The sequence below is a fragment of the Cynocephalus volans genome, chromosome 8, assembly GCF_027409185.1.
Source record: "Cynocephalus volans isolate mCynVol1 chromosome 8, mCynVol1.pri, whole genome shotgun sequence".
Taxonomy (NCBI): domain Eukaryota; kingdom Metazoa; phylum Chordata; class Mammalia; order Dermoptera; family Cynocephalidae; genus Cynocephalus; species Cynocephalus volans.
In genome coordinates, this window is record NC_084467.1 from 176752 (window position 1) to 201205 (window position 24454).

The window sequence follows — 24454 nt, forward strand, 5'->3', positions numbered from 1 at the left end:
CCCAACCCAAGCACCACTAACTGCTGCAGGCTGGCTTCTTTCCGCATATATGTTGTTAAAAACAATGAACATTCCACATTTATAAGTTTAGTTTCACCTAAAACTCCCAACCCTAGACCTCTTTTAAGAAACTGAAACACCTCCCAACAGTCAGCAACATTTCTGCGAGTGCCCCAAAGGCACTACCCTCAGCGTCCACAGAACCCAGCACATAACAGGGGCTCACTTAGATCTGCTGAGATACACAAAGGACAATGCAGGGGCCCTGAAGCTCCTCCTATCGTCAGCCAACCCTCCATGCACCTGCAGCTGTGCCCCCAGCACCAGAGACAGTACTGCTCCCCAAGGCCCACCTACCCCTTCCTGGTAACTACTCCCCTGAGGACCAGGCTGCCTGTGGTGCTGCAGCCACCATGGCAGGAGAGCCTCACCGCCACTGCCACCCTGCTCCAGCTCCCTGCCGCCTGCTCATCTTACCGCTATCCCTCTGTCCTCCCCACCTGTTGGCTTCCCTGCCCCGTCAGCAAGCACCACCTCCATGTGGCACACACCCTGACCACTGCCACCAGCAACAGGTAGGTGCTCCCACCCCCATGGACACTACTGCGCTCCCCACCGCTCCAGGTGCTGACGGCAGGACCCCTCCAACTCTCTAGGCCCTGACTGCCTGGAAGTCATGTGGCTGCACCCCCAGCCCCAGTGTGAGCCATGCTCCACCAAACACTCTGCCGTGCTCCTCTCCTCCCAGAAGACCTCCCACAGCCTCCTCTGCCCAATCCACCTCTAACCCGGAAGCTGAGGCCCCCAGACCCAGCATTGAGGCCCCTGCCTACAGACACAATCGCCTCCTGGAGCCAGGCCAAATAAAGCAGAAGTCACAGAGTATGGACAGAACTTATACATCCACACAGAAAAGGAAAAGAGCGGCCTGATCTAGGGAATTCTAAGAGCAAAGCCAAGCGTATGCCCCATGTCCTGAGAAACTTCAGGAAGGAGAGAGAGTGGGGCCACCCCAACTAGCCCTGAGTACCCGGCCTCTCCCAAGGGTCCCTCATGCCCCTGCCCTCTCAGGCCCCACCATGTCTCTGGGTCCAGCCACAAGGCCTCTGCCTTCAGTACAGGGCCTTCACCACACCCTCCATCCCACCCACGCCTACCCCTTCTCTCACCTGCTGCTATCCTTTGGTGTCTTTCCAAACAACAGTTTCTGGACACAGCCAAAAAGGTCCCTGATACAGAAGGTGACCAGAACATTGAACACTGTAACAAAAAGAACCATGGCTGTTCTTCACAGAACAGAATGTGCAACAGAGAGCCTGCTTCCCAGGCCCTAGCCCCCACTCACCAGCACTGTCCGTGACCTGGAATTTGCTGGCCTCAGCACCCTCCTGGTCTCCTTGGGTGGTGGCCACAGCTGCTCGGAAGGCCTGCACAACTTCGTGGAACAGCTTTGGAGTGAGGTGCTGCTAAAGGGAAAGAAGAACAAGAATGCTGAGGGGGCTGCGACAGGCTGAGCTAGAGGCAGGTGGGCTGCAGGAACCTATGGGAGAACGACACCCCTCACCCACATCCTCAGAATCAGGACAGAGATGGGGGCAGAATCACTGAGCCACGTGCTAGTAACAAAAATGGAGACAAAGTCTAGAACCCTCCTGGGAGGGCAGGAAGTCTGGCTCCGAGCCTTAGGGGAAAGCCGAAGGTCCCAGGTCCTGGACCACAGCCAGCTCCAGGTGGAATCTGGAATTACCCTTTTCCATCTTCTCCCCGTTCACAAGAGCCCTGGCTCCACCAACTGGCAAAGGCACAGACACTACTACCCACCCACGACGGACTGACTTTGGGGAACGGAAACTGTGAGAGAGGAACTGAGAAAGGGAGGAGACAGAGCCCCTGGCATCTGCCTGATGGAGAGGACGTAATCCCGGGCATTGTAGCACTCAGGAAGAACTACCTGTGACTACTCTGTGTTAAGTGTGACTCCAATGCCCCATGCTGGGAGAAGGGCTCCTCCCACCTGCACAGCCTCAGCTACCCACCCCATCCCCCTTCTCACCTTTGCCGCCTGCTTCCATCTTTCGACCATGGCGAGGGTCACAGCAACAGAGCTGCTCTTCTTCCCCTTCAGTTCTCTGTCCCTGCCCTGCTCATCTGCCATTCCATCCTCCTCCTCACTGGCCTCCTGCACCAGACACAGAAGGGCTGAGCCGGGGCAGGTGCCAAGACCACGGGCGCCCCTCCACCCACTGCCCAGTTCTGCACCTGCTCTCACCTCCAGCATGTCTGGCAGCTGGTGGAGCTGCTCCTCTTCATCCTCAGAGCTGTCCGAGTCGCTGAAGTCCAGCAGGCTCTGGTCATTCTCCTGCAGGAACTTGTAGAACTCGGGGTCTTTGTCCTTCAGCCGTGATAGCTGGTCCTTGTGCTCAGAGGCACGGCCTTTATGCCGACTGAGAAGGAAGGGGGCAGCAAGACCAGTGGAAAGCCAATAGGGGCAGGGGGAGGGGTCTTCTTGTCCCTCCCAATGCCAGCTGGCTGGCCTCCTCATAGTCTCATAGAGAGACTATGCAGGTTAGTATGTTCCCTCCACAATAGCCACAACCGAGGCAAGAGGGGTCCCAGGAGGTGTTTTCGCCAGACCCATCGCCTCCACACTCCAACTCACGCACCCACAGCCTCTCTACACTGTTTCAACCCGGGCATCTCAAACTCCGCACGTGACACCCACCTTCTGCTCTGCCCCAGACGTGCTGAGCCCCACTATGCCCATCAGTTGTTGGTACCACCACCCTTCCAGGCGTTCAGGCAAAATACAACCTCTGTCTGCGTGGCAACGCTCTCAACCACCGTAACGACCTCTGCGTGTCAACGCACTCAACCACTGTAACGACCTCTACGTGTCAACTCTCTCAGTCACCGTAACAACCTCTGCGTCAACTCTCTCAGTCACTGTGACGACCTCTCCTGTCTCCACTCTTGCAACCTACAACCTCATCTCAGCACAGCAACTGGGTAACCCTGTGTCGCACGTCACGTGACATCCCTTCACCTCTCTAACCCTGAAACAACTACCACCTCGCCGGAGGCCTCATGACAGCGGACAGCGCTGGTCCTCGCCGTCACTCTGGGCTCATCTCCTGAGACGCTCCCCTCACTCCCTGCCACAGCCACACCGGAGCCTTTGCTGACCCTGTCCCCGCCGTCTGCCCGGCTCGCGCTCTCCGACCCTCACTCAAGTACCAGCTGCTCCGCAGGCCTCGCTCCTCTTAACGCGGCTCTGTTCCCGCTCTTCCTTCGGCCCCAGCGCTCGCCTCTCCCGATGGGCCGCGCACAGGATCCACCCCAGACCACGAAGAGGCGTGTGCACTCTTCGCGACGCCCGCCCGCCACCTACAGTGTGCGGAGCAGGGGCCCGCGACACCGCAGCGAGAGGGGGCCGGAGAGGCAGTGCGCTCCGCTCGCGTCGTCCGCTCACCTGGCCGGGGGGCTCCCGCCTGGCCCGCGCGGGCTCCGTGCCGCTGCGCGCGCCGCCCGCGCCTCGGCTCCCGGGGCTCCTTCGGGCTCGGACTCGGACTCGGACTCGAAGCCGGAGGCCAGAAACTCGTCCACCGTCAACTCCGCCAGGCGCCTGCGGGCCGCGCAGGAGTCACGGCCCCCAGCCTGGCTCGCCCAGCCCCGCCGCCCCGGAGCGCCCCTTCGTCCACCGCCTCCCGCTTGGAGGCCGCGCGCTCCAAGACCCCGACTCACCTCTTGCGGCCGCGAGCCACCGCCATGACACCCACCCACAGCGTGCGCCCCGCTTCCGGCCCCAGCATTCCGCGCGCGCGCCGCACTTCCTCCGGTTGGCCCCGCCCCGCCCCGCCGCGTGGCTCTGCGGTTCTCCTACCCTAGCGCTGGCGGCCTCTAGGCGGGAGGGCGCGTTCGCATCCCCGGCGCCCGCGCGCGTTCTCTGAGCGCCTGACCGGACCGCCCAGGTCGCGATCCCGACGTGCCGCTCACGGCTCTGTGTCCTGCTCCGAAAGACGCGGTAATAACGTCCCCCACTGCGGGAGGACGAGGCCGGGGCGCCCTGCCCACAGCCCACCCAGGACGGAGCGGGCCGGTGCTGTGAGGTCGTGTGCACCGACAGCAGACAGAACACGCAACGGCGAAGCCTCCTATGCAAAGAGCGCTCACAAATCAATAACGAAAAGCCGAGGGGCTACCGGGGAAAGTAAACGAAAACAGAATTGGCCGTGGTAGGGACAGGCCCTTCTGCAAAACGCAGCCGGCAGCCCGCAGGCCGGGCCAGCCTCGCCCGACGCAAAGAGTCCGACGCGAGGACCGCGTGCTCGTCGCGGCACGGCCCCAGGACTCCGGCTGGCCGGGAGCACGCGCCTCTGCTCCAGCGCCCACGGCCCGCGTCCGCCCTGCCCTGCCCCGCCCTGCAGTCCGAGGGGACAGCCCCAGGGCGAAGGCCCCGAGGCCGGGGAGGAGGCGGGGGCAGGCCGGCGCCCTCCTCCCGCCATCTGCCCGAGGCCCGGCGCCTGGAGGGGACGCAGCCGGGGCACAGACGGGCGAAGCGGCCTGTCCGCGGCTACGGGGCCCAAGCCCGGCTCCCGGACGCGGTCTCGGCTGCCTCGGGACCCGGGGGCTGCTGGAGGCGGGCGTGGGAGGAAGAGCCGGGGAGGCGGGGCGGGCGGCGACGACAAACAGCGGCGGCGGCGGGCGGCGGAGCGAGCAAGGCCGAGCGGGCCGCCGCCGCCGAGCAGCCCTCCGGCCGGCCGTGCGTCCGTGTCCGTGCGTCCTCCGCGGATCGGCGGTGGGTCCGGCGGCCGAGCCAATGCAGCCGCGCAGCGAGCGCCCGGCCGGCAGGACGCAGAGTCCGGAGCACGGCAGCCCGGGGCCCGGGCCCGAGGCGCCCCCGCCGCCGCAGCCGCCGGCGTGAGTGGGGGCGGGGCTGGGGGCCAGGACGGAGCGGGGCGGGGTGCCCGACGGCGGCGGGTCCTGGAGGCTCTGTCCCCTTCCTGCCGCCCTTGAACCCCTCCGCAGCGTGGGGGGAGGCGGTGTAGGAGCCGCTCCGGGGGCCCAGGGAGGTCACGCCTGCCGGGCGGGAGTCAGGGGCCCGCTTAAGAGCGGCCGCTCGGCCGTGGCCCGTCTCACTCCACGCACCTCCCGTGTGCCCCGCGCATGCTGAGACACCGGACTCTGCTGGCGGACAGGAAGAGGAGCCTGGTCCTTATGGGGAGCGGGTGCTGGCAGGCGTGGTGTGGCTCCTGGAGAGGAGTTGCGGGCAGAGAAAGCCGGCCAGGCTCAGCAGTCAGGGCATCAGGTCCCCACAGCCCGCCCGCTGGGAGCACGTTCAGAGCAGAGCCTTGGGGACTCCACAGAGGCTCCCTGGACAGGAAGGGAGGTCCTGAGCCCCGTAGGGTGGCCCTGAGTGGGGAGGTGGTCATGATGGAGGCCGGGTATGGGCTGGGGGAGGGGTGACCCCCCTGGTTGCTCCACCCCTGCCCAGGGGTCTCAAGTGGGTGAGCACCTCCCTACAGGTGAGCCCTGACCCGGCCCTGCCCACCTGCAGCCCCGAGGCAGAGCGTGCCCGTCCCAGGCAGGCCCGGCCTGCAGCCGCCATGGAGGGCACCGTGCAGCTGCTGACCCGCGAGGGCCACAGCGTGGCCCACAACTCCAAGCGGCACTACCACGACGCCTTCGTGGCCATGAGCCGCATGCGGCAGCGCGGCCTCCTGTGCGATATCGTCCTGCACGTGGCCGCCAAGGAGATCCGCGCACACAAAGTGGTACTGGCCTCCTGTAGTCCCTACTTCCACGCCATGTTTACAAGCAAGTACCGCCCCCACGCAGTCTGGGCAGCTCTGGGGGGCTCTCTGCGGCTCTCCCAGGACTGGCACCAGCCTGACCCACTGTCCTCACAGATGAGATGAGCGAGAGCCGCCAGACTCACGTGACGCTGCATGACATCGACCCTCAGGCCTTGGACCAGCTGGTGCAGTTTGCATACACGGCTGAAATTGTGGTGGGCGAGGGCAATGTGCAGGTGGGCCTGCCTCGCTAGCCCCCTCCCCCGCCGCATCTCCCTGCATCTCTCCCCACTTCCCCCATTATGTGTCTGCTTCCCTGGCTCCCTTGTCCTGCCCTACAGACTCTGCTGCCGGCCGCCAGCCTCCTGCAGCTGAATGGCGTCCGAGACGCCTGCTGCAAGTTTCTGCTGAGTCAGCTGGACCCCTCCAACTGCCTGGGCATCCGTGGCTTTGCCGACACACACTCCTGCAGTGACCTGCTCAAGGCAGCACACAGGTACGTGCTGCAGCACTTCGTGGACGTGGCCAAGACCGAGGAATTCATGCTGTTGCCACTGAAGCAGGTAACGTGCCAGCCGGACCTCGACCCAGGCCATGGGACCCAGACTCCAGCACACAGCCCTTGGACACCTGGCCCTTAAGGCCTGGCCCTTTGCCCTCCAACCCTCATTCCCACCCTCTGGCACACATCCCAGCCCCACCACCCATTCCCTAGTGCTCACTCCCGTCCTATCCCCGTCTTCTGAGTCCACCCAAGCCTTCGTCTTTGACTCCTGACCCTATCCTGTCCCTACCGTGTCCCTACCTACAATCCCCAGTCCCTGGTTCCACATCCCCAAGACCACTCTGGACCTAGGACCCTGCGGAATCAAATCTGTGGTTCCTGACCCTGCTTGGCCCTTCCCTGTAGGAACACTGAGCCCCTGGGGCCAGACTCTCCCTCCCAGGTACCTTCAGAGTTCCGTGGGCCTATAGGACCCTCCCCAGATCTCAGGTCTGAGGCCCCCCACCCCTAGGTGTTGGAACTGGTCTCCAGCGACAGCCTGAATGTGCCTTCCGAGGAGGATGTCTACCGTGCGGTCCTGAGCTGGGTCAAGCATGACGTGGACTCTCGGAGGCAGCATGTCCCGAGGGTGAAGCTGGGCCCTGAGGGCTTCTGCAGCATCTGGGGAGGGGGTGCAGGTGGCTGAGAGCCTGGATGTACCCTGGCCTCTCCCATGTTCAGGGACTCTGTGGGGGTGGTACAGGCACCTATCTCAAAAAGAATCTGTTACACGAGTGGTACGGGCATTTGAAGTGGGGGTCTTGCTCGCCTGACCTTGGTGTCCCCTGCTCCCCAGCTAATGAAGTGTGTGCGGCTGCCTCTGCTGAGCCGCGACTTCCTGCTGGGCCATGTGGATGCAGAGAGCCTGGTGAGGCACCATCCAGACTGCAAGGACCTGCTCATTGAGGCCCTCAAGTTCCACCTGCTGCCCGAGCAGAGGGGTGTCCTGGGCACCAGCCGCACACGGCCTCGGCGCTGTGAGGGCGCCGGCCCGGTGCTCTTTGCTGTGGGTATGCCCATCCCCTCTCCTGCTCTCACATCCATGCTCTGTGCCTTCTTTCCCCACGCCTGTGCTGGTCAGGTCCTGCCCTGCCCCTTCCTCCTCCATCCAGGGGCCTCTCCAGGACCCTGTGGGATGTGACCCACCAGTGTGGCCCTCGCCAAGCCCCATCTCCACCTGCCCCTGGAGCCCCCAGCCATTGCCTCCTTTGGCCCCTCCTCCTGCCTGGTCACCTCCCCCTCCCCAGGTGGCGGGAGCCTGTTTGCCATCCATGGGGACTGTGAAGCCTATGACACACGCACCGACCGCTGGCATGTGGTGGCCTCCATGTCCACGCGGAGGGCGCGGGTGGGAGTGGCTGCTGTCGGGAACCGGCTGTATGCTGTAGGCGGGTAAGCATAGGCCAGTCTTGGGTCAGGGGCTGGGCAGCTGTTCACCAGGTCAGCCTTGACTGGTAGCGGACCCCTCCACCAGCTACGATGGGACTTCAGACCTGGCTACCGTGGAGTCATATGACCCTGTGACCAACATGTGGCAGCCCGAGGTGTCCATGGGCACAAGGCGAAGCTGCTTGGGGGTGGCCGCCCTGCACGGGCTTCTGTATGCAGCTGGTGGCTACGATGGGGCCTCCTGCCTCAACAGGTAGTAGCCACGGTTGGGACCCCCGTGGCTTTTTGGGGTTGGCTGAGCAGCGGGACATGAGGCTATATCACGTCTGACCATAGGAATGAAGGGGATCTCACCTGACTCAGGCCACCAGGGCCCTCGAGACCTCTTCACCTCAGGCCACGGCAGCACCAGGCCTGGTGGGCTCTTGGCTGTGCTGGCCCAGCTGCTCCTTCTTTTCCTCTCTGGGGTCCTTCCCACCATCCCAGGGGCTGGGCCCAAGTGACCTCACCCAGCATCATTCAGTCAGCCAGTGGTGGGTACCCACCCAGAAGGCCCTGTGTGTCCACTCTGGCAAGACTCTGGGCCCAGAGTCTGCATGCATGACTCGTCAGCACAGGATTTCAGTTATTCTACAGAGGAAGGCAGGTCCTGGGGCTAGGACGGCCTTTCTGCCTTGGTTGAGGGTCAGCAGCGGTCTGGTGCCCACAGTGCTGAACGCTATGACCCCCTGACGGGAACATGGATGTCCATCGCTGCCATGAGCACGCGGAGGCGATATGTGCGTGTGGCCACGCTCGGTGGGTGACAGGGCCTGCTTCTTGGGGTGCCCCCCCAACCCTGGGAACCACACACCCAGTGGGAGCACCACGGGTATGTTGACTTCCTGCAGATGGGAACCTGTACGCCGTGGGTGGTTACGACAGCTCCTCACACCTGGCCACGGTGGAGAAGTACGAGCCCCAGGTGCATACGCTCCCAGTCACAGTCACCCCTTCCCCAGTGCTGCCTGGGGTCACCCACGTCCCCTAAAGGGTCAGCCCTCTGCATCCCACCCTTGTCCCACAGACACCCCATTCGGGAGTAGGGTCTATGCTGTGGGCGGAGGGATGCCCATGAAGGATCCGACTCCAGCTTGACCCATGGCCTGGCAGGTGAACGCCTGGACGCCTGTGGCCTCCATGCTGAGCCGGCGCAGCTCGGCGGGCGTGGCCGTGCTGGAGGGCGCCCTGTACGTGGCGGGGGGCAACGACGGCACCAGCTGCCTCAACTCGGTGGAGAGATACAGCCCCAAGGCCGGCGCCTGGGAGAGCGTGGCGCCCATGAACATCCGCAGGTCCGCGGGCCAGGGAGGCGGGGGCGGTTGGGGGGGCTCGCCAGTGCAGCGGCCTTGCCCTCCCACCTCCACCCCCTCCAACAGACCGGACCGGAGGCTACGGTGGCCCTCACCGTCCCCCGTGGCCCGGCCGGCCCTTCCCACGGTCCCGTCTTCCAGCCCCGCCGGCTCTTCCCAAGGCCCCGACCCGCTGGCCCCTCCTACGGCCCCGCCTTCCAGCCACAGCCCCGCCCTCTCCAGCTCCAGGAGCCCCGCCCCACCGGCCCTTCCCACGGCCCCGCCCCCGCCGGCTCCTCCCACGGCCCCGCCTTCCAGCCCAGCCCCGCCCTGCGGTGCGCCCCCTGAGGCTCACCCAGCCGGTCCGCCCGCCTGCCCGCAGGAGCACGCACGACCTGGTGGCCATGGACGGCTGGCTGTACGCCGTGGGTGGCAACGACGGCAGCTCCAGCCTCAACTCTATCGAGAAGTACAACCCGAGGACCAACAAGTGGGTGGCTGCGTCCTGCATGTTCACGCGGCGCAGCAGCGTGGGCGTGGCGGTGCTGGAGCTGCTCAACTTCCCGCCGCCTTCCTCGCCCACGCTGTCCGTGTCGTCCACCAGCCTCTGACCTCCGACTGCACAGAGGCCCCGCGGCCGCCCACATGCCTTAAGCCCCACGGGGCGGCTCCACTTACCGGGGCGGGGTCCATGGCCCCTACCACAGACCTCCCGCGCGTGCGTCCGCGTCTTTGTTCGTCCCTCGGTGTTCGTGTGTGTGCCGTTTATTTATTTACTCGTTTATTTATTCGTTATTTATTGGGGGAGGAGTAGAGCTGCACCTGCCAGGTGTTGCGTTTACTCGGAGGATCTGGCTCCCCTGAATGTCCGGGGATCAAGCTGCCCCCGGATGTCCTCCTACCCCCTGCCTTGGGGGCCGCGAGGAGTGACAGGGGAGGAGCCTCACGGTGCCCGGGGCTCAGCGGCCCAGTCGGACTCTACAGACCGCGGGGCGGGTGCAGGGCTACCTGCCTGGGCTGGTGGAGTAGGAGGGGGCAGGGGCTTTCTCAGCAGGTTCAGACCCCCAGCCCGTGCTTTGCTCCCCACACTCACCTCGCCCAGCCAGGCGCTGTCCCCTGGAAGGGCGCGAAGCAGGCTTCCTTCTTGTGTCCCATGTAGTGTGGTGTCTTTTCTGGATCTTACGTGGAGCTGGGCACAGAAGTGCACACAGACCCTACAATAGCAATATGAGCCAGCTTGGACAATAATAAATGTTTCTTGGGCTCGTGGGCCTGAGGCTGAGCGTCCATTTCTGGCCCCTTTTGTCCTCTCTGCCTTGTGGGGCTGTAGTGTAGCCTAGAGTCCTGTCTGGCGGGGGAGCCAAGCCGAGGGTCTGTGGGTGGTTGTGCAGCAGTTGAGATGCTGCATTGGGGTGTGGGGGCTGCAAAGCTGCACCTTTGCTTCCAGGTGGGTCAGGGATTGTGGTGTCTGTGTGGGCCAGCATCCAACCATGAGTACCGTTTGCTGCCAGCCTGAGAGGTCCCTTTCTCACTCTGGGATGGAGGCACATGTAGAGGACAGGTGTGGACAGCATAGCCCACACCTCACCGTTGCTGTCTTGGGCACCTGGGGGCATATGGCCTTCTTCCTGGATTCTGGTCAGGCCTTGGGGACCCTGACTTGGGCCTGAGCTGCGGGTTGGCCCCATGCAGGAGATGAGGCTGAGAGGACACTTCTGGATTCCCCAGTTACAAACTCCTATTTCAGCGGCTGAGTGAGCACACACCCCCTACAGTCACTGTTGACTCAGAGACGGGAATTTAGGTGGAAACAGGATGTGTGCTCATGCTGGGGAGGGTGAGGGCAACTAGAAGGGGGTCCGCTGCTGAGCTTCAGCACCCAGGCACCCCCAGCCTGAACACAGGCAGGCGAGGTGCTCACAGACCAGGCCTTCGTGGCATCTCCTGTGCAGGATGGACCAGAGGGGCTGCCCAAGCCTGGCCTGCCCTTCTGGAGGACCCAGGGCAGACAGCTGGAGGGGTCGGGCTCAGGTAGGGGCCAAGTCCCTCCCGGAAAGGCTCCACCCTCGCCGGCCCTTGGGTAGGGGGCAGGACATCCCAGGGCCCCGCCCGCCGGCAGGAGGCGGGCCAGGAGGCTCCAGACAGCGGGACCCGGACCCGTCGACCTGCTTGGCTCCTGCCAGCCGCCGCGCCGCCACCCATGGGGAACAGCCACTGCGTCCCTCAGGCCCCCAGGAGGCTCCGGGCTTCCTTCTCCAGAAAGCCCTCGCTGAAGGGAAATAGGTAAAGGGCGGGGGGGGCGCGGCCTCCACCACCCGGGCACCGGGTCCCCTCGCCTGCCTCCAGGGCCAGGCCTTGAGCCCGCCTTCCCTCATCCCTAGAGAAGACAGCGCCAGGAAGCTGGCAGGCCCCGACGGGGACACCGCTGCCGACAAGATCTTCCACTACATCCCCGGGACGGTGAGCACAGCGTGGTCTGTCCGTGCAGCGGTGCCCGCCGGGGCGCGTGTCGTTTCTGCGCAGCAGCCCGGGGCTCCCCACGCTGGTACAGAGGGATAGGGGGATTCGGGTCCAGAGCCCGGACAGGAGGGGACACCACCCCGCCCCGCCCCGGGGAGCTCGTCCGGCCGAAAGTCTGGGCAGAGGCGAAACTGAGCCCGGGACTGAGTCAGTGGCTGAGGCGGTGTGGGCCGGGCGGGGCTTCCCGGGGGCCCAGCATGCGCGTCTCTGTGTGGTTGCAGGGGTAGGGTGTCACTTTGCTGGTGTCACTTGAGGCAGTAAGGGGCTTCGGGGGAACAGTGGGCCAGGCTGTCACCTACTGCATGCCTCGGTTTCTCCCAGGGGTGTCTTGCAATAAGCTGCTCCTGTGTACTCACAGCTTCGGGCTGCAGCACCCTGCTCCTTCCCCCGGCCTTCAATTAAGGCCACATGGCAAGAAAGTGGCTCCCAAGCACACACGGGGCCACCCTTCTGTGGAAGGAGTAGAAGACGACCCCCATGCCCACCCCCCGCTCCTGTGGGACTAAGGGTTAGCTGAGGGGAGAGATGCCCAACCCCTTTTCCTGATGTGGCTGGCATTGGGTTGGGAGAACACAAGGAGAAACCTGGGATGCAGGGAGGACAGGAACCACCCAACTTCAGCCCCTTCCTGGGGGATGGTGCCCACAGGCGTTGCAGCTGGCATGGGCTTCCAGAGCCCAACTTTCCACGATGCTCCCATCAGACTAGGAAGCCTGTGCCATCCATTCCCTGTCCTGCCCACTGAGGTCCCAGCATTCCCTGCAGGCAGGTGCCACCTCAGAGAAGTGGACAGGGAGAGAGTGCCAGGCTGGGCCATGATGGAATCCCTCCATGTGGTCACATCTCAGACCACAGCTCCCTCTATCTAGGCCCAGGACACACAGTGTGACCCTGCTGGAGTCCCATGAGGAATGGTGGCCCTACCAGTCCTCCCTCGCCAGGACACAATAGCCAGAGAGGAGACAGGACACGTTGAACCCCAGGAGGTGGGGCAGGGGGAGAAGCTCTGAGCCGGTCATGGAGTGAATTCTCCCTGGGCCCTGTGCCTGGGCTCTGTGGTCGATTCTGCACCCAGGCTACAAGCTGGCTCTGCCACAGTTCCAAGCTGAGTCCTCCCCTGGGCCCCAAGGATGAGCGCAGGCCACAGGGCCAGCTGTGAGGCCCTTCCCGATTCCTGGCCTATTTCTCACGGGTGCCATCCGGGCGTCAGCTCCCACACTGGGTGTGGGTGCAGGAGGCCCCACCCAGAGCAGGGGGGCCGAGGAAGCTGTGTGGCTGTCTGTTCACATTCCTGGGCTTGCCCAAGGGGCAGTTCAGCTTGGCCAGGGCACAGCATCCCGTGCAGGTGGCCCATGCCAGCTCTCAAAGGGAGTGTGACTCCTGCCCAACTGACCCCTGAGCCCGTGGGTCACAGCCCTTTCCAGCCAAAGGTTATCTGACAATCAAATCCCCCATTTATAGAGGACTCTGTGTGCCAGGATTGGTAGGTGTTGTGGGGACATCAACCCTCCCTCTGCCACCAGCACATCCCAGGTCCTGTGCAAAGCTCTGGGGATACAGCCGTGGACAAAACAGACCAAGCCCCTGTTCTCATGGTACTCCCGTTCGCATGGCAGAGGAGGGTGGCAGACAAGTTAGTAGAAGATACTGGGGGTCTGGCTGTGGCTAGCGCTGAGGAGAAAAACGAAGGAGAAAGGTGACACGGAAGGATCAGGAGAGGCTGGGGTTTCAGAAGAGAATCCAGAAAAGGCCTCATGAGGCCCTGCGAGGTGATAAGGGAGACAGGGCTGGTGGTCCCAGCAGAGGGAAGAGCAAGTGCAAAGCCCTGACACAGGCTGGACCCCTGCTGGGGGCCGGGGGTGTCATAGAGAACCCCTGTCCTTGCAGGACCTTGGCAGTCACTGTGAGTGTGGTTCAGGGACACGCAGTGGTTTGCTGGAGCGGCTCTTTCCAGCTTCACTGTCACTGACATCAAGTGTTGGGAATATTTACACCAAGGAAATTGCAGCTGTTACCAGTCAGGGCCTTGGCTGGTTGGCTGGTTTCTTTGTTTTTTTGTAGAACCAGCTGTTAAGCATTTGCCAGCTGATACTGGAGGCACAGGAGGGTTTTGCCCATTATCTTGCCCAGATTCCCCAAAACTCCTTTGGCAAGTCTCAGGAGGCTGAATATGAAGACGAGCCCAAGCCTCACCGTGTTTAGCACTAGACCAGGTGGCTCTGACTGGCGGGGAAGATCTGCGTATGTGTTCTTAGCGTGTGTATCCTGTGGCTGTGGGTGGACAGACCATGCCTGCAGGTCTGTGGCTGTTTATTCACTGGCTGGGGCTGCTGGCCCAGGTCAGGCCCCCTCCCCTAAGCTCTGCCTGCCCCCCAGGACATCCCAAGCCTGGAGAGTCAGCGGGAAAACCTGGAGCAGCCAATCCTGAGTGTATTCAAGAAGGGTCGGCGCAGGGTGCCTGTGAGGAACCTGGGCAAGGTCGTGCACTACGCCAAGGTCCAGCTGCGGTTCCAGCACAGCCAGGTGGGGGCCAGGCAGGTGGGTGCATGCTCAGGGGACCAACATTCCACCAACCTGGGGCCTGCCCCCAGATGCTCAAACAGCTGCCTGTTCCCCTCAGGACATCAGTGACTGCTATCTGGAGCTGTTCCACTCCCACCTGTACTTCCAGGCCCACGGTTCTGAAGGACTCACGTTCCAGGTGAGGCGGGTGGCAGAGGGCAGGAGGTGGCCATGTCTCACTATGAGTCCCTGCAGCCTCTTCTCCCCTGTGCCCCGGCAGGGGCTGTTACCACTGACAGAGGTGAGCGTGTGCCCACTGGAGGGGTCCAGAGAGCATGGCTTCCAGATCACAGGTATGCGGGGGGTGCCTCCCGACTCAGGCCCTGGAGTCTGCGTGGAGCCCTCGGGGAACCCTTGGAGTCCTGTGGGCTTCTGGGGGCTCCAGGCTCTGGCCTACTCCAGCCCCCACCGCCCTCACCTGCAGGCCCACTGCCTGCACCCCTCCTTGTGCTATGCCCCAGCGAGGCAGAGCTGGGCTGCTGGCTCTATCACCTGGAGAAGCAGATGGCCCTCGTGAGGGGATTGCAGCACTGCCAGTCGGCACCACCACAGGTCAGTGTCAGGAGCCCCCGCACCCCTCCCCCTGCCTGCCCTCCTGGCCTGCCTGACCTCCTCCTCACCAGGGCCCCCCCGGGGACGAGCTCCCCTGGACTCTGCAGCGGCGCCTGACCCGGCTGCGCACGGCATCCGGGCGCGAATCGGTGGGCAGTGCCATTTGTGCCTCCAGGGTCAAGCTGCAGCATCTGCCCTCACAGGTGGGTGGGAGGGTGCAGGATGGCGGGTGGTGGCCAGGCCTGGGCACACAGCAGCCCCAGCCCCCACGCCCCCTTTGACCCCTGCAGGAGCAATGGGACCGGCTCCTCGTGCTGTATCCGACTTCCCTGGCCATTTTCTCTGAGGAACCAGACAGGCTTTGCTTTAAGGTGGGCCCCTCCCCACCATGGGCCCGCCCCAGGGAGGTGCCCTGAGCCTGAGCGTGGGGGAGGGGGCAGCGACTCAGGAGGAACCTGTACTTCGGGGCCTGTTGGGGCAGAGTGTGTGGCCCCACCCTCCTGGCCCCGCTGCCCTGGTCACCCTGGTCTCAGCTGTGATGTGGAGGAGGAGCCTCTGCCCCAGCATCCCATGTCACCCCGGGGGTTTCCCCCACCAGCTGGGAGTCACTCGTGTGCCTCTGAGCAGTGTCTGTCCTGGCGCCTGAGGGGTGTATGGTCGCTCGTACTCTGGTGCAAAGCATGTCAACAGTGAGCGTGCACAGTAATCTCCAGTCGTGAGAAACATACATGGGGGCTTCCCATGATCCCCACCCCGTCTTTGCGGGTGACCCCAGGGTACAGTCCCCAGAAGCATCTGTCTGCATCTGCCATGTGGAGGCCCCGCCAGGAAGCCAGGGTGGATGCCCCCAGGACAGACAGGAGCCACCTGCCTCCCTTGGGGTGTCGACTTCAGTGTTCAGCTGTCCAAGTGGCCAACCTAGCTCTGGGGGGCAAGATGGAGAGATGGGGCCGGGCAGGGGCTCAGGGTTGCCCCGCAGATGAAAGCCCTGTTCTCACTCGCTGCCCCCACAGGGCGAGCTCCCGCTCAGTGCCATCCACATCAACCTGGAGGAGAAAGAGAAGCAGATCCGCTCATTTCTGATTGAAGGTGGGTCCTGAGCCCAGGCTCTGCTCTGCTGTCTGGCTGGCCATCAGGAGGGGCGGGTGCAGGCCAGGTGGATGCCCAGCAGGGGGCTCTGTGGGCTGCTCCCGTCCCGCCAGGCCCCCTCATGGTGTCTGTGTGCCAGGCCGCCTCATCAACACCATCCGGGTGCTGTGTGCCAGCTACGAGGACTACAGCCACTGGCTGCTCTGCCTCCGGACTGTCTCCTGCAGGGACGGGGCCGCCCTGCTGCCCAGCCCTGAGAGCTTCCCCGGGCTGCAGGTGCCCACACAAGTGAGGGTCAGAAGGTCCCCCCACAGCTGAAGTCCTGGGCAGTGGTTAAAACAGGGGCATAAGGGTGGGTCCAGACGTGGGTAGGTGGGGAGAGGGGTCAAGCCACCCAGCTCACCCCCTGACTGCCCAGGTGGTGGGCGGTGGCCGAGGCTCGCTCTCCTCAGATGGACGGACCAGCTGGGACCCAGGATGCCCTGCGCCCGCCTCCACACGCACCAGCCATTCCCGCCCTGAGTCCTTGGTGCTGTCCAACTCAAGCTGCCCTGCCCAGCCTGCACCTGTGAGTACCAGGGGGATAGCAGGGGAAGGGGCAGGAAGTCACGAGGTGAGTACATGTTGGGGAGCATAGTCCTCACAGTACCCCCCACCCCGCCCTAAGCTTGGACCCCGGTTCCTCAGGGGAGGGGACACAGACTGGAGGGAGCTCGGTGCAGCCTCAGAGAATTATGTGGGAGAGAGGCCTCAGGGAACTTTCTGGAAGGTTCTTGGTCCCCACAGGACCAGACCAACCCTGACTGCACCAGTGTGGGCCGGCGGAGGGCAGAGCTGAGACATGGTGGCAGCAGCTGGTCACCCAGGAGCAAAGCTCGGGTGGAGGGCCCTGGCCCAGCCGCCCCCCGGCACCTGCACCTAGACCTGACCAAGGTGGGCCCCGGACAGCAACCCTGGCTCAAGGTCCAACAGTCCACCTCCCTGGCCTCTGTCTCTGGGGCATCTTGCACAGAGAAAGGGAGGTTCAGGCTTCTCGCAGCTGGAGGACACCTGTTTTTTCCTCTTCCCTGCAGCTGAGCCTGGCGGGCAGCCCGGAGGCCACAGACCCTGCTCCAGAGACACCACACTCCCCACTCTACGCAGATCCCTACACCCCACCTGCCACCTCCCACCGCAGGATCACAGATGTTGGGGGACTGGATGAGGTCAGTCCCTTTCTGGGTGACAGGAAGGGCTGGATGTGTCCTCAGCCTGAGGTCTGCTCATGCTATGATGGGAGTCCAAGGGGGTTTCTGGGGCAGGGGTCCCTGGGCTTCATGGGGTCCCAGCCCAGGGCCTCCAGGTACCCCCACTTTCCTGGCAGTTCCTCAGCGTGATGCAGAGCTGCCCTGCGCCTGTGCCCTCCAGCCCCTTCCCTTCGGTCCCCGTATCTGTGCCTGTCACTGATCCTGGCTCCGGACTTGCCAGCTGCCCTGGGCTTCCTGGCCCCCACTTGCTCTCTAAGAAAGGAGCCCTGCAGTCACGAGCCTCTCAGAGGCACCGAGGCTCTGTCAAGGGCCAGGATCCATGGCCCCCAGACTCTCTTCAGCTCGTGAGTAATGGCCCCTGCCCTGGTGTGAGGAGCCTGGGCTCGAGGGGTGCTGTGGGGGAGGAAGGGCAGGCCAAGGCCAGGGACAGGGAAGGGGAGGCTGGCAGGGGATGATACAGGCCAGCGCAAAGGCGGGGTGGGCCCGGCAGATCCGTGGGCTGGTCTCCAAGCTCCCTGCCCAGGTGCTCAGACTTGTGGTTTGGGGTTCTCAGGTCTCCCCTGCCAGGAAAGGTTCTCCCGAGCCCCCGCCGCCTCCCCCAGGTGAGTGAGGGCCCTGCCTGCATTCGGGATGAGCTCTGGTGCTGCTTTCTGCAGGCTGATGCATCTCTGCCCCGCTCCAGATGACGGGTCCCCCAAGAAGCGCGAGGGCCCAGGCTACGACAACATCTGGGACAAGGCCTCATCTCCCTCCCGCCAGAAGTGGCCGCGGCTCAGAGGGCCTGAGGCCGAGGGGGGGCTCATCCAGTGGATCTGACGCCCGGGGGGCTGCTCTGCAGAGCCACCGGCCCCCCTGCCAGTGCCACCCACCCCTCTGGCCCACATCAAATTCTGAGTCAGGGTCTGAGCCCAGCAGGGTCAAAGGGTCTCCCTCCAGAGCCCTGAGAGCAGAAGGGCCCCTCCCTGGGCTCTGGCTCCACCTCAGCTGGGGGGCCGGGAGAGGGTCCTCATCCATAGGGATGCCCCGGCCGGCGTGGCTGGACCACAGGTCAGAAAGGGCCATCAGAGGGGTCCCAGACATCCCCAGGGGCCAAGCCTCAGCTCTGCCCCCCAGGGAAGGAATGGGAGAGGCCTTAATGGAGGCTCTGGGAGTGGGAGGGCGGCATGGGTGTGAAGGTCAGAGGGTCAGAGTATGTGAGGTCAGAGGGTGAGGGTCAGAGGTCAGGAGGTGGGAGGGTGTCCCAGCATTGCCGGGTGTGTGGGCAGGGCTGGTCGGGAGACATGGATGCCACCAAGCGAAAGAAAGAAAGAGAAGGAGACTTTATTGGTGCTTTGTGTCCACGTGTCCTCCATTCAGCAGCCAGGAGTCTCCCCATCCTGGGGACCTTGTGCTTGCGGCTTAGGCAGGGCACCCAACCTTCCTGACCTGTCTCTGACTCCTCTCAGCCCGGTCCCTCCACCCAACGCTCCCGAGCTCTGCTGTGGCACTCTTATCCAGGGAACCCAGAGAAGGGGCTCGAGGCTCCGCCTACAGACCCCCACTCTGCAGGGACTGCTGGGGCCCATCTAGGCACCTGCTCATTGCTCAGGATGGAGCCCAAGGGGCCTCAGCCACAGTCCCTTGGGGCTGAGGGGTCAGAGAGGCCTTGGAGGCTGTTGCGAGCCCAGCCAGTGTGAGCAAGCAGTGTCACCCCACCCAGCTCCGAGGCCTCCCAGCATCCTGGCCCCTGCCCCTCCCTGGACCCCCTCCCACTGCTGCTCTGACACCCTCTAAGTTCCAGTGTCTTATCTTTCCACTCACCCCCAGCTACACACCAGGTAAAATACCAGGTGCCCAGTTAAATTTGATTTCAAATAAGCAACAATTTCTTAGTATAGGTACATCCTAAGTGTCGCATTTCTGAGATGCAAACTTAACTGGATGCCTGTGCTTTTATTTGTCGACCTGGCCGCCCTACTGTCTAGCTCCCCGCTGGGTCTTTACCTGCCCACACTTCCAGAATTTCCTCCTCCGGGGGTGGGGAGCAGCCTTGGCCCTGGCCACTAGCTGGACCTTCACATGGAGTCCAAGGGAGCCAGCACCAGGGACGCGGCTTCCTCCCAGATGCTGTAGAGACGGGGTCAGCAGTCAAGGATAAGAGCCGAACCTCATCCTGGGCACCTGTGGTCACCTCCCGGGCTGGGTCGGCTCCTAGGCGCTGGGGCTGGGGCTGGGGCTGGGGCTGGGGCTGGGGCTGGGGCTGCGGCTGCGGCTGCGGTGCCCTCGCCTTGCCTGCCGGCGGAAGTAACGGATAGCAGAGATGGTACCGATGTTGGCCAGCAAAACTGCAAGAGAAGCGCGAGGTCTCCTGGGGGCAGCTCCAGCCAGCCACCACCTTCTGCCCCTGTGACCCTCAAGAGGCAGGACAAGGCCAGTGGGGCCGGCAATGGGTCAGAGGTCAGCAAGGGGAGAAGTCTGTGGCTCCCTACACACCCTCATCCCCACCCGCCACCGGCTGGCAGGGGACTCTGCACAATGACTTGGTCCATGTGGCTTCTAATCACCAGCTCCCACGGCCCCCAGGGCCGCAAACCTGTTTTCCAGGCGTCTGGGGCATGCAGATCTGACGTCTTCACAGCCCAGGTGGCAAAGGCGACAAACACCAGGCACATGTCCTTCTGACTGAAGGTCAATGAGGGGAGGGGACCCCGGAGCTCCTCTAGGAAAGAGAGACCCTCAGCTCCAGCCGCTCCACTCAGAGACATGTCTGTCCTGTACACGTCTGTCCTATACATGTCTGTCCTGGACACATCTGTCCTGGACACGTCTATCTTATATATATTTGTCCTACACACATCTGTCCTGGACACGTCTATCTGAGTCACGTCTTCCCTGTGCTGTGTGACTGCTGAGTCAGGCTATTGTGGGTGAGTTGCCTCTGGGGTCCTTCATCTCCTGGTCTGTCCAGAGGACATGTGAGATGTCTCACGGAGCGCCTGATCCCGAAGGCAGGGAAGCCTGAATCGGAGCGTCCCCCCCAACCCCTTCCCCAATAGAGGCTGTGCCTGGATACAGGGCAATGGTTAGTGCAGAACTGGACCTCTGCATGGCCAGGGCACCTGGCCTGGACTTACCAATCTGGACTGTATCCTGGGATAACTGGGAGTGGGTCCTTCCTTCCCAATCGGTCCCCAACATCCTCCCCCCACCACCAACTAGCTGATGACTGACGACCCAGGGTCGTGCCTGGCCCCCCGTCCAACAACCCTCTTGGCTGAGCTCCCTGGACAACGTGTTCTCAGGAGCTGGACGGGCCATGGGTCCCAAGCAACACACACCTGCCTGCCTGATCGCCAGGCTGAGCTGCTCCGCTGTGGCTGGGCCAGGCGTGGATGGGATCCCAGACCCCTGCTCCCAAGAGACCGACCTGGGGGCCTCTGAGGTCTGCGGTGGGAGGAGGACAGCCGGCCCCAGCGCATCCTCAAACCTGTCTTCCCCAAAGAAGTGTTCGTAGGCCTCGGGGATGGAGATCAGCACAGGGTCTCCAGGGCTGGGGGCTGGCATGGGCTCGGCTCTTGAGGACAGGGCCTGGGAGCAGCCCCCGCAGTGCCTCGACCTCTGGGCTCCGCAGTCCCGGAAGAAGAACTCGCACATGTCCGGCCACTGGGCCTCAGCCGGGGCCTGGCTGTCTGCAGCTGCCGCCTCAGCACCTTCATCATCCTCCTCGATGGTGTCACAGAAAAAGAACTCATAGGCCTCGGGGAGGGTCACCGCAAAGCAACGCCTGGGCCCGGGCCCCACCAAGGCTGAGGGGGCAGGGGGAGGCAAGTGCTTCAGGATCCGAGGCTGTGGGGGCTGGGGCCCAGCTGCCACAGCATCCCAGGCTCCGGGCCCCCTGCGGCCCCCAGGTGCTGTCCTGGGGGCTGAGGGCCGGGCCGTGGCTGGTGGGGGTGAGTCCAAGGCCTCTCCCGACCTAGGCTCCTTGGTGGGCACAGCCACGGAGAATCGCACTTTCTTCTTCTTGGGGGCTTGGACAGGGGCTGGGGGGGGCTCCCCTGAGTGGGGTCCAGGGGCCTCTGCTGTGGGCTCCCCTCTGGGCTTCTCTTGGTGCCTCCCTGGAGACACAACAAATTCCGTCTCCAACACATCAGGCCCAGCCTGGGGAACGGCGGAGGGGGTAGTGTTAGTTCTGGGAGCAGGTTTAGACACAGCCATGTCAGACTTAGATCTAGAGTGGGGCAGAGCTGTAGGTGGCACAGCCATGGAGACAGGTGTGGACGGGTCTACCTCTGGCTTGACCACTGGGCCTGCTGTAGGTAGGTCCACATCCAGTCTGGGTTTGGAGGCGAGTGTAGACAGAGCCGTTTGGGATTGAGGCTCAGAGGCAGGTGTAGACACAGCCGTGTCGCGTTGAGGCTTGGAGGCAGGTGTAGACAAAGCTGTGTTGGGTTGAGGCTCAGAAGTAGGTGTAGACAGAGCCACATCTGGCTTAGCCATTGAGACACCTGGATGAACCTCCTGGACAGGTGTGGACGCCGTATGCAGCTCAGCACTGGGGGTCATTCTCATTTGGTCTGTACCGTGCTCAGTTATAGGGACAGGTATAGACACCTGCTCTGGGAGACTGCAGCCAGGCTTAGGAGCTCCTGCGTGGTCTGACTCCAGCTTGTCAGGCCCAGTTCCTGCCATCTGCTTTGCTGTCCCAGCCACAGGACACTTACCCCTGGACCCAGCCAGGCCAAGGCCTTCCTCAGGCCTGGCCATGGTAGGCAGCAGGGAACCTGGCTGGGCAGGGGCAGGGCCTGGGGCTCCCGAGCACCCTCCCCCCTTGGCACCCACAGCACGCTTCTTCCTCCGGCTGGGGCTCCGTGGAGAGGCTCCAGGGCCATCAGCGGGCCTCTGGGGGGTGGTGCTGCAGCCAGGGGACTCAGGATTCCGAGGGGGCTCCCCAGGTTGTGTAGAGGCAGAGCCCTGCAGAAGCCTCTGCATCTCGTCTCCAGAGGACACTGGCCCCAGGAGAGGTGAGCACTGGCCAGGAGGGGTGGCACCAGAGCAGAGGGACAGCCAAGCTTCCGAGAGTGCGGACGTGCTGGGTGTCTGCTGACCAGCCCCCAGGGCCAGGACAGGTTCACACCGAGAACTGCTGACCCGCTGGTCGCCCTCCGTGAAGCCCTGCTCGCCCCTCCCCCGTGGAGCCTGCTGCCCAGTGAGGGAGGGCGCAGGCTCAGGAGGACTGCTGCCGCTGCTGTCCCCTTGATCAAGGTCACTGGACAAGAGCTCATCCCCAGAGGCCAAGCCAGCCTGCAGGAGGCCACACTCATCGGCGGTGGCCGAGAACTCGGCCCATTCCTGGTCACTGAGCTGCACGCTGTATTGGAAGTTGTCCATCTCAGGTCAGCAGAGGCACTGGAGGGGCAGCAGGACTTGGCGCCAGGTGAGGTCTTCACGGATCCAGGCCCCAGGCACCAACCCGGACATGCAGACACCACCCTGCCCGCCCTTGGGGTGCCCCCCCACCTCCCGGGCACCGCATCTCCACCCTGGAAGAAAGCAGAAGAGTCCGAAGGGAAAGCCGCCTTCTCCAAACGGGACTGACTCCCTCCTGCAAGTCAGAAAAGCCTCAGCTCCCACTTCTCCTGTTTCCACGAGCACACCAAATGGCAACTTTGTAATGACACATTGCTACATTCCTAAAATCAAATGCGGCTCTGCTTTGGTGACGTGCACTAAGAGAGCTGTGTTCCTGGCGTTCGCCCCGGCGGGGCTCTGCCTCCCATCTCTGGGCATTTTCTGCTCAGCCCGGCCAGTCGCTCCCTCAACCTTCCTCCAGCTTGTCTGCACCAGAGGCCGACTGTGGTTTCAAGGACCACCCATGGGGCTCAGTTCCCTGGGGTGATGGTCAGCCCTGGCCTGTCCCAACATGCCCCAGGTGGCAGCTGGCCATGGGGGGAGGGCTGCCATGCTCAGCCGGTGGCTAGCCTGATGATGACCCTCCACCAGCCTTGTCTGGGACAGGCTGACCGAGATGACCCCTGTCGCCGGGCCTTCCCTTAGCTCGCCAAGGTCATGCTGGTGCTAGCCAGAGCTAGCTCAGGGGTCAGCAGGGTCGGGCAGGAGGTTACTGAGCAGAGATGAACCTGCTGACCCCCAGCGGTCCTCTACGAGCCATCCTCAGGGACCCCAACGCAGGCCTGCCTGTCTGCCAAGGCCCCTTCTTCTGCCCTCTCAGGGAACCATGGTGGCCCTGCTGGCTGAGAGTTTCCAGCCTCTCGAGCCCCTATAGGGAGCTGCCGTTTGGCCTTTGGTCAATTACTGCTGGACCCAGCGGACAGGAGGTCACTCTGGTTAGGACAGTCCTGAAAGGAAGATGCCTTGAGACCTGGGCACCATGGCTCCCCACCCGCTGACCGTCGCCCTCCTCTTTGGCCCCTCGAGGGGTCTCTGTGGGGACTGTCTGCCATTGAGACCCCTTAGGACAGGAATGAGGAGCTCACCATGTCCTACCTGGGTCCCAGCAGCCAGCAGGGCAGTGGAGCTGAACGTCTAAGCCACCTGTCCCAGAGCAGCATGGTACAGGGCAGGCCACACAGGCTCCACCCTGCTGCCAAAAATACCCCGTGCTTGTGTCACATGTGTCTGGTGCCAGCCATCAGGTCCAGGCCACAAATAGATGGCATTTGAGAGGCCTCCAGCTACGTGAGGGACGCCTTCCTGACACAGGACCAGATCCAGGGCTGCCCAAGCTGAGGTCAGGTCAGATGCCAGCCAGAGGATGCTGGCCAGTGATTGGCACTGCGTGGCCTCCCTTTCCCCAGCCAAAGATCACTCAGCTTCCGTCTCTCCCTCTGGAATGTTCCCGCCCCACGTGGAGGTGGCCACTGCCACCTGGGCAGGTGTGCCCCCCTGGTCTGACCTCAGGGGCTCTGTGAGCCCTGCCTTAGTGGCACTGCTGAACCTGCCACTGGGGCTGGGGGGCAAGTGGGGGGCCCCCCAAGTGGGCATAGGCCCTGGGCCTTGGGAGAAACTTGGGAGGGGTCAGGGGAAGAAAGTGGTTTCATGCCCCATCAGTGTCTCTCCTACCTTGGCTTCTGGGAATGGGACCCAAGAAGCAGGAGGTGGTGGCACAGTCTCTCCCTCCAGGAAACGGGTCTGGTGCTGCCACCCCCAACGAACTAGTCTCCAGGAGAAGGCTGGTGGTGACTCTGCCTCTGTGCTGGGCCATCCCCTGCTAGGCCCCTCGAGCACGTTTCCATAAACTCACCCATCCTCGGAGGGGCACTGGGAGGACGCTGCTTTTATAATTGAGCATCATGAGGCACAGAGAGGGTGAGCAACTTGCACATGGCCACACAGCCAGGAAGTGGCAGAGTTGGGTCTCCTGTACTTAGCCCTGCTGCAGCTGCAAAGTGGTTGGGCCCTACCCCACCCTCCAGGCCTCCTGACCGTGGG

General features: G+C 63.5%; 4 protein-coding genes across 13 annotated transcripts in view; 2 read left to right on the forward strand and 2 right to left on the reverse strand.

The window, feature by feature from the left end:
- NOC2L (NOC2 like nucleolar associated transcriptional repressor) overlaps positions 1 to 3799 on the reverse strand; it is a 12950-nt gene extending 9151 nt beyond the window's left edge. The window contains exons 1-6 of one of the 2 annotated variants that reach the window (XM_063104187.1): positions 3742 to 3799; positions 3470 to 3622; positions 2270 to 2444; positions 2054 to 2179; positions 1346 to 1463; positions 1170 to 1260 (exon numbers count right to left, since the gene is read on the reverse strand). In XM_063104187.1, the coding sequence (XP_062960257.1) occupies positions 1170 to 1260; positions 1346 to 1463; positions 2054 to 2179; positions 2270 to 2444; positions 3470 to 3622; positions 3742 to 3767 (689 nt within the window). In that variant the 5' untranslated portion in view covers positions 3768 to 3799. Of the gene's footprint in view, positions 1 to 1169; positions 1261 to 1345; positions 1467 to 2053; positions 2180 to 2269; positions 2445 to 3469; positions 3623 to 3741 lie in introns of both variants that reach the window. The other variant, XM_063104186.1, reaches the window with a different exon arrangement.
- Positions 3800 to 4718: 919 nt separating this feature from the next.
- KLHL17 (kelch like family member 17) lies at positions 4719 to 10467 on the forward strand. 2 transcript variants are annotated; one of them, XM_063105078.1, is made up of 12 exons: positions 4719 to 4917; positions 5555 to 5814; positions 5907 to 6028; positions 6134 to 6355; positions 6809 to 6925; positions 7133 to 7346; positions 7584 to 7728; positions 7811 to 7978; positions 8435 to 8523; positions 8616 to 8689; positions 8878 to 9059; positions 9439 to 10467. In XM_063105078.1, the coding sequence occupies exons 1-12, from the start codon at positions 4817 to 4819 to the stop codon at positions 9665 to 9667; spliced, it is 1923 nt and encodes a 640-aa protein (XP_062961148.1). In that variant the 5' UTR covers positions 4719 to 4816; the 3' UTR covers positions 9668 to 10467. The 2 variants fall into 2 exon arrangements, with proteins under 2 accessions (XP_062961148.1, XP_062961149.1); XM_063105079.1 differs by lacking the exon at positions 7811 to 7978.
- A 265-nt stretch (positions 10468 to 10732) lies between these two features.
- PLEKHN1 (pleckstrin homology domain containing N1) lies at positions 10733 to 18233 on the forward strand. 5 transcript variants are annotated; one of them, XM_063103813.1, is made up of 16 exons: positions 10733 to 11339; positions 11438 to 11516; positions 13953 to 14114; positions 14197 to 14277; positions 14359 to 14431; positions 14563 to 14690; positions 14762 to 14893; positions 14981 to 15061; positions 15704 to 15779; positions 15919 to 16067; positions 16198 to 16347; positions 16566 to 16712; positions 16853 to 16984; positions 17143 to 17370; positions 17580 to 17628; positions 17709 to 18233. In XM_063103813.1, exons 1-16 carry the CDS (start codon positions 11257 to 11259, stop codon positions 17840 to 17842), a joined length of 1884 nt encoding a protein of 627 aa, XP_062959883.1. In that variant the 5' UTR covers positions 10733 to 11256; the 3' UTR covers positions 17843 to 18233. The 5 variants fall into 5 exon arrangements, with proteins under 5 accessions (XP_062959883.1, XP_062959885.1, XP_062959886.1 ...); XM_063103815.1 differs by having other exon boundaries at positions 15919 to 16055; XM_063103816.1 differs by having other exon boundaries at positions 13953 to 14099.
- A 91-nt stretch (positions 18234 to 18324) lies between these two features.
- Positions 18325 to 23585, reverse strand: PERM1 (PPARGC1 and ESRR induced regulator, muscle 1). Of its 4 annotated transcripts, none has more exons than XM_063103812.1 (4): positions 23510 to 23585; positions 20344 to 22545; positions 19599 to 19724; positions 18325 to 19350 (listed from the first exon to the last, which is right to left on the reverse strand). In XM_063103812.1, the coding sequence occupies exons 2-4, from the start codon at positions 22391 to 22393 to the stop codon at positions 19217 to 19219; spliced, it is 2310 nt and encodes a 769-aa protein (XP_062959882.1). In that variant the 5' UTR covers positions 22394 to 22545; positions 23510 to 23585; the 3' UTR covers positions 18325 to 19216. The 4 variants fall into 4 exon arrangements, with proteins under 4 accessions (XP_062959882.1, XP_062959881.1, XP_062959880.1 ...); XM_063103811.1 differs by having other exon boundaries at positions 20344 to 22607; positions 23510 to 23575; XM_063103810.1 differs by having other exon boundaries at positions 20344 to 23361; positions 23510 to 23554.
- Between the last annotated feature and the right edge of the window lie 869 nt (positions 23586 to 24454).

What these genes read in the sequence shown, in the direction of transcription:
- KLHL17 (XM_063105078.1), top strand. Translation starts at nt 4,817, where the DNA reads ATGCAGCCGCGCAGCGAGCGCCCGGCCGGCAGGACGCAGAGTCCGGAG. An exon ending in CCGCCGCCGCAGCCGCCGGC is followed by an intron (nt 4,918 to 5,554) that starts GTGAGTGGGGGC and finishes GCCCACCTGCAG; the next exon opens with CCCCGAGGCAGAGCGTGCCC. An exon ending in CGGCTGTATGCTGTAGGCGG is followed by an intron (nt 7,729 to 7,810) that starts GTAAGCATAGGC and finishes CCCCTCCACCAG; the next exon opens with CTACGATGGGACTTCAGACC.
- PLEKHN1 (XM_063103813.1), top strand. Translation starts at nt 11,257, where the DNA reads ATGGGGAACAGCCACTGCGTCCCTCAGGCCCCCAGGAGGCTCCGGGCT. An exon ending in TCCACTACATCCCCGGGACG is followed by an intron (nt 11,517 to 13,952) that starts GTGAGCACAGCG and finishes CCTGCCCCCCAG; the next exon opens with GACATCCCAAGCCTGGAGAG. An exon ending in GCCAGGTGGGGGCCAGGCAG is followed by an intron (nt 14,115 to 14,196) that starts GTGGGTGCATGC and finishes TGTTCCCCTCAG; the next exon opens with GACATCAGTGACTGCTATCT.
- PERM1 (XM_063103812.1), bottom strand. Translation starts at nt 22,393, where the DNA reads ATGGACAACTTCCAATACAGCGTGCAGCTCAGTGACCAGGAATGGGCC. An exon ending in CCTGGCGATCAGGCAGGCAG is followed by an intron (nt 19,725 to 20,343) that starts GTGTGTGTTGCT and finishes TCTCTTTCCTAG; the next exon opens with AGGAGCTCCGGGGTCCCCTC. An exon ending in CCCAGACGCCTGGAAAACAG is followed by an intron (nt 19,351 to 19,598) that starts GTTTGCGGCCCT and finishes CTTCTCTTGCAG; the next exon opens with TTTTGCTGGCCAACATCGGT.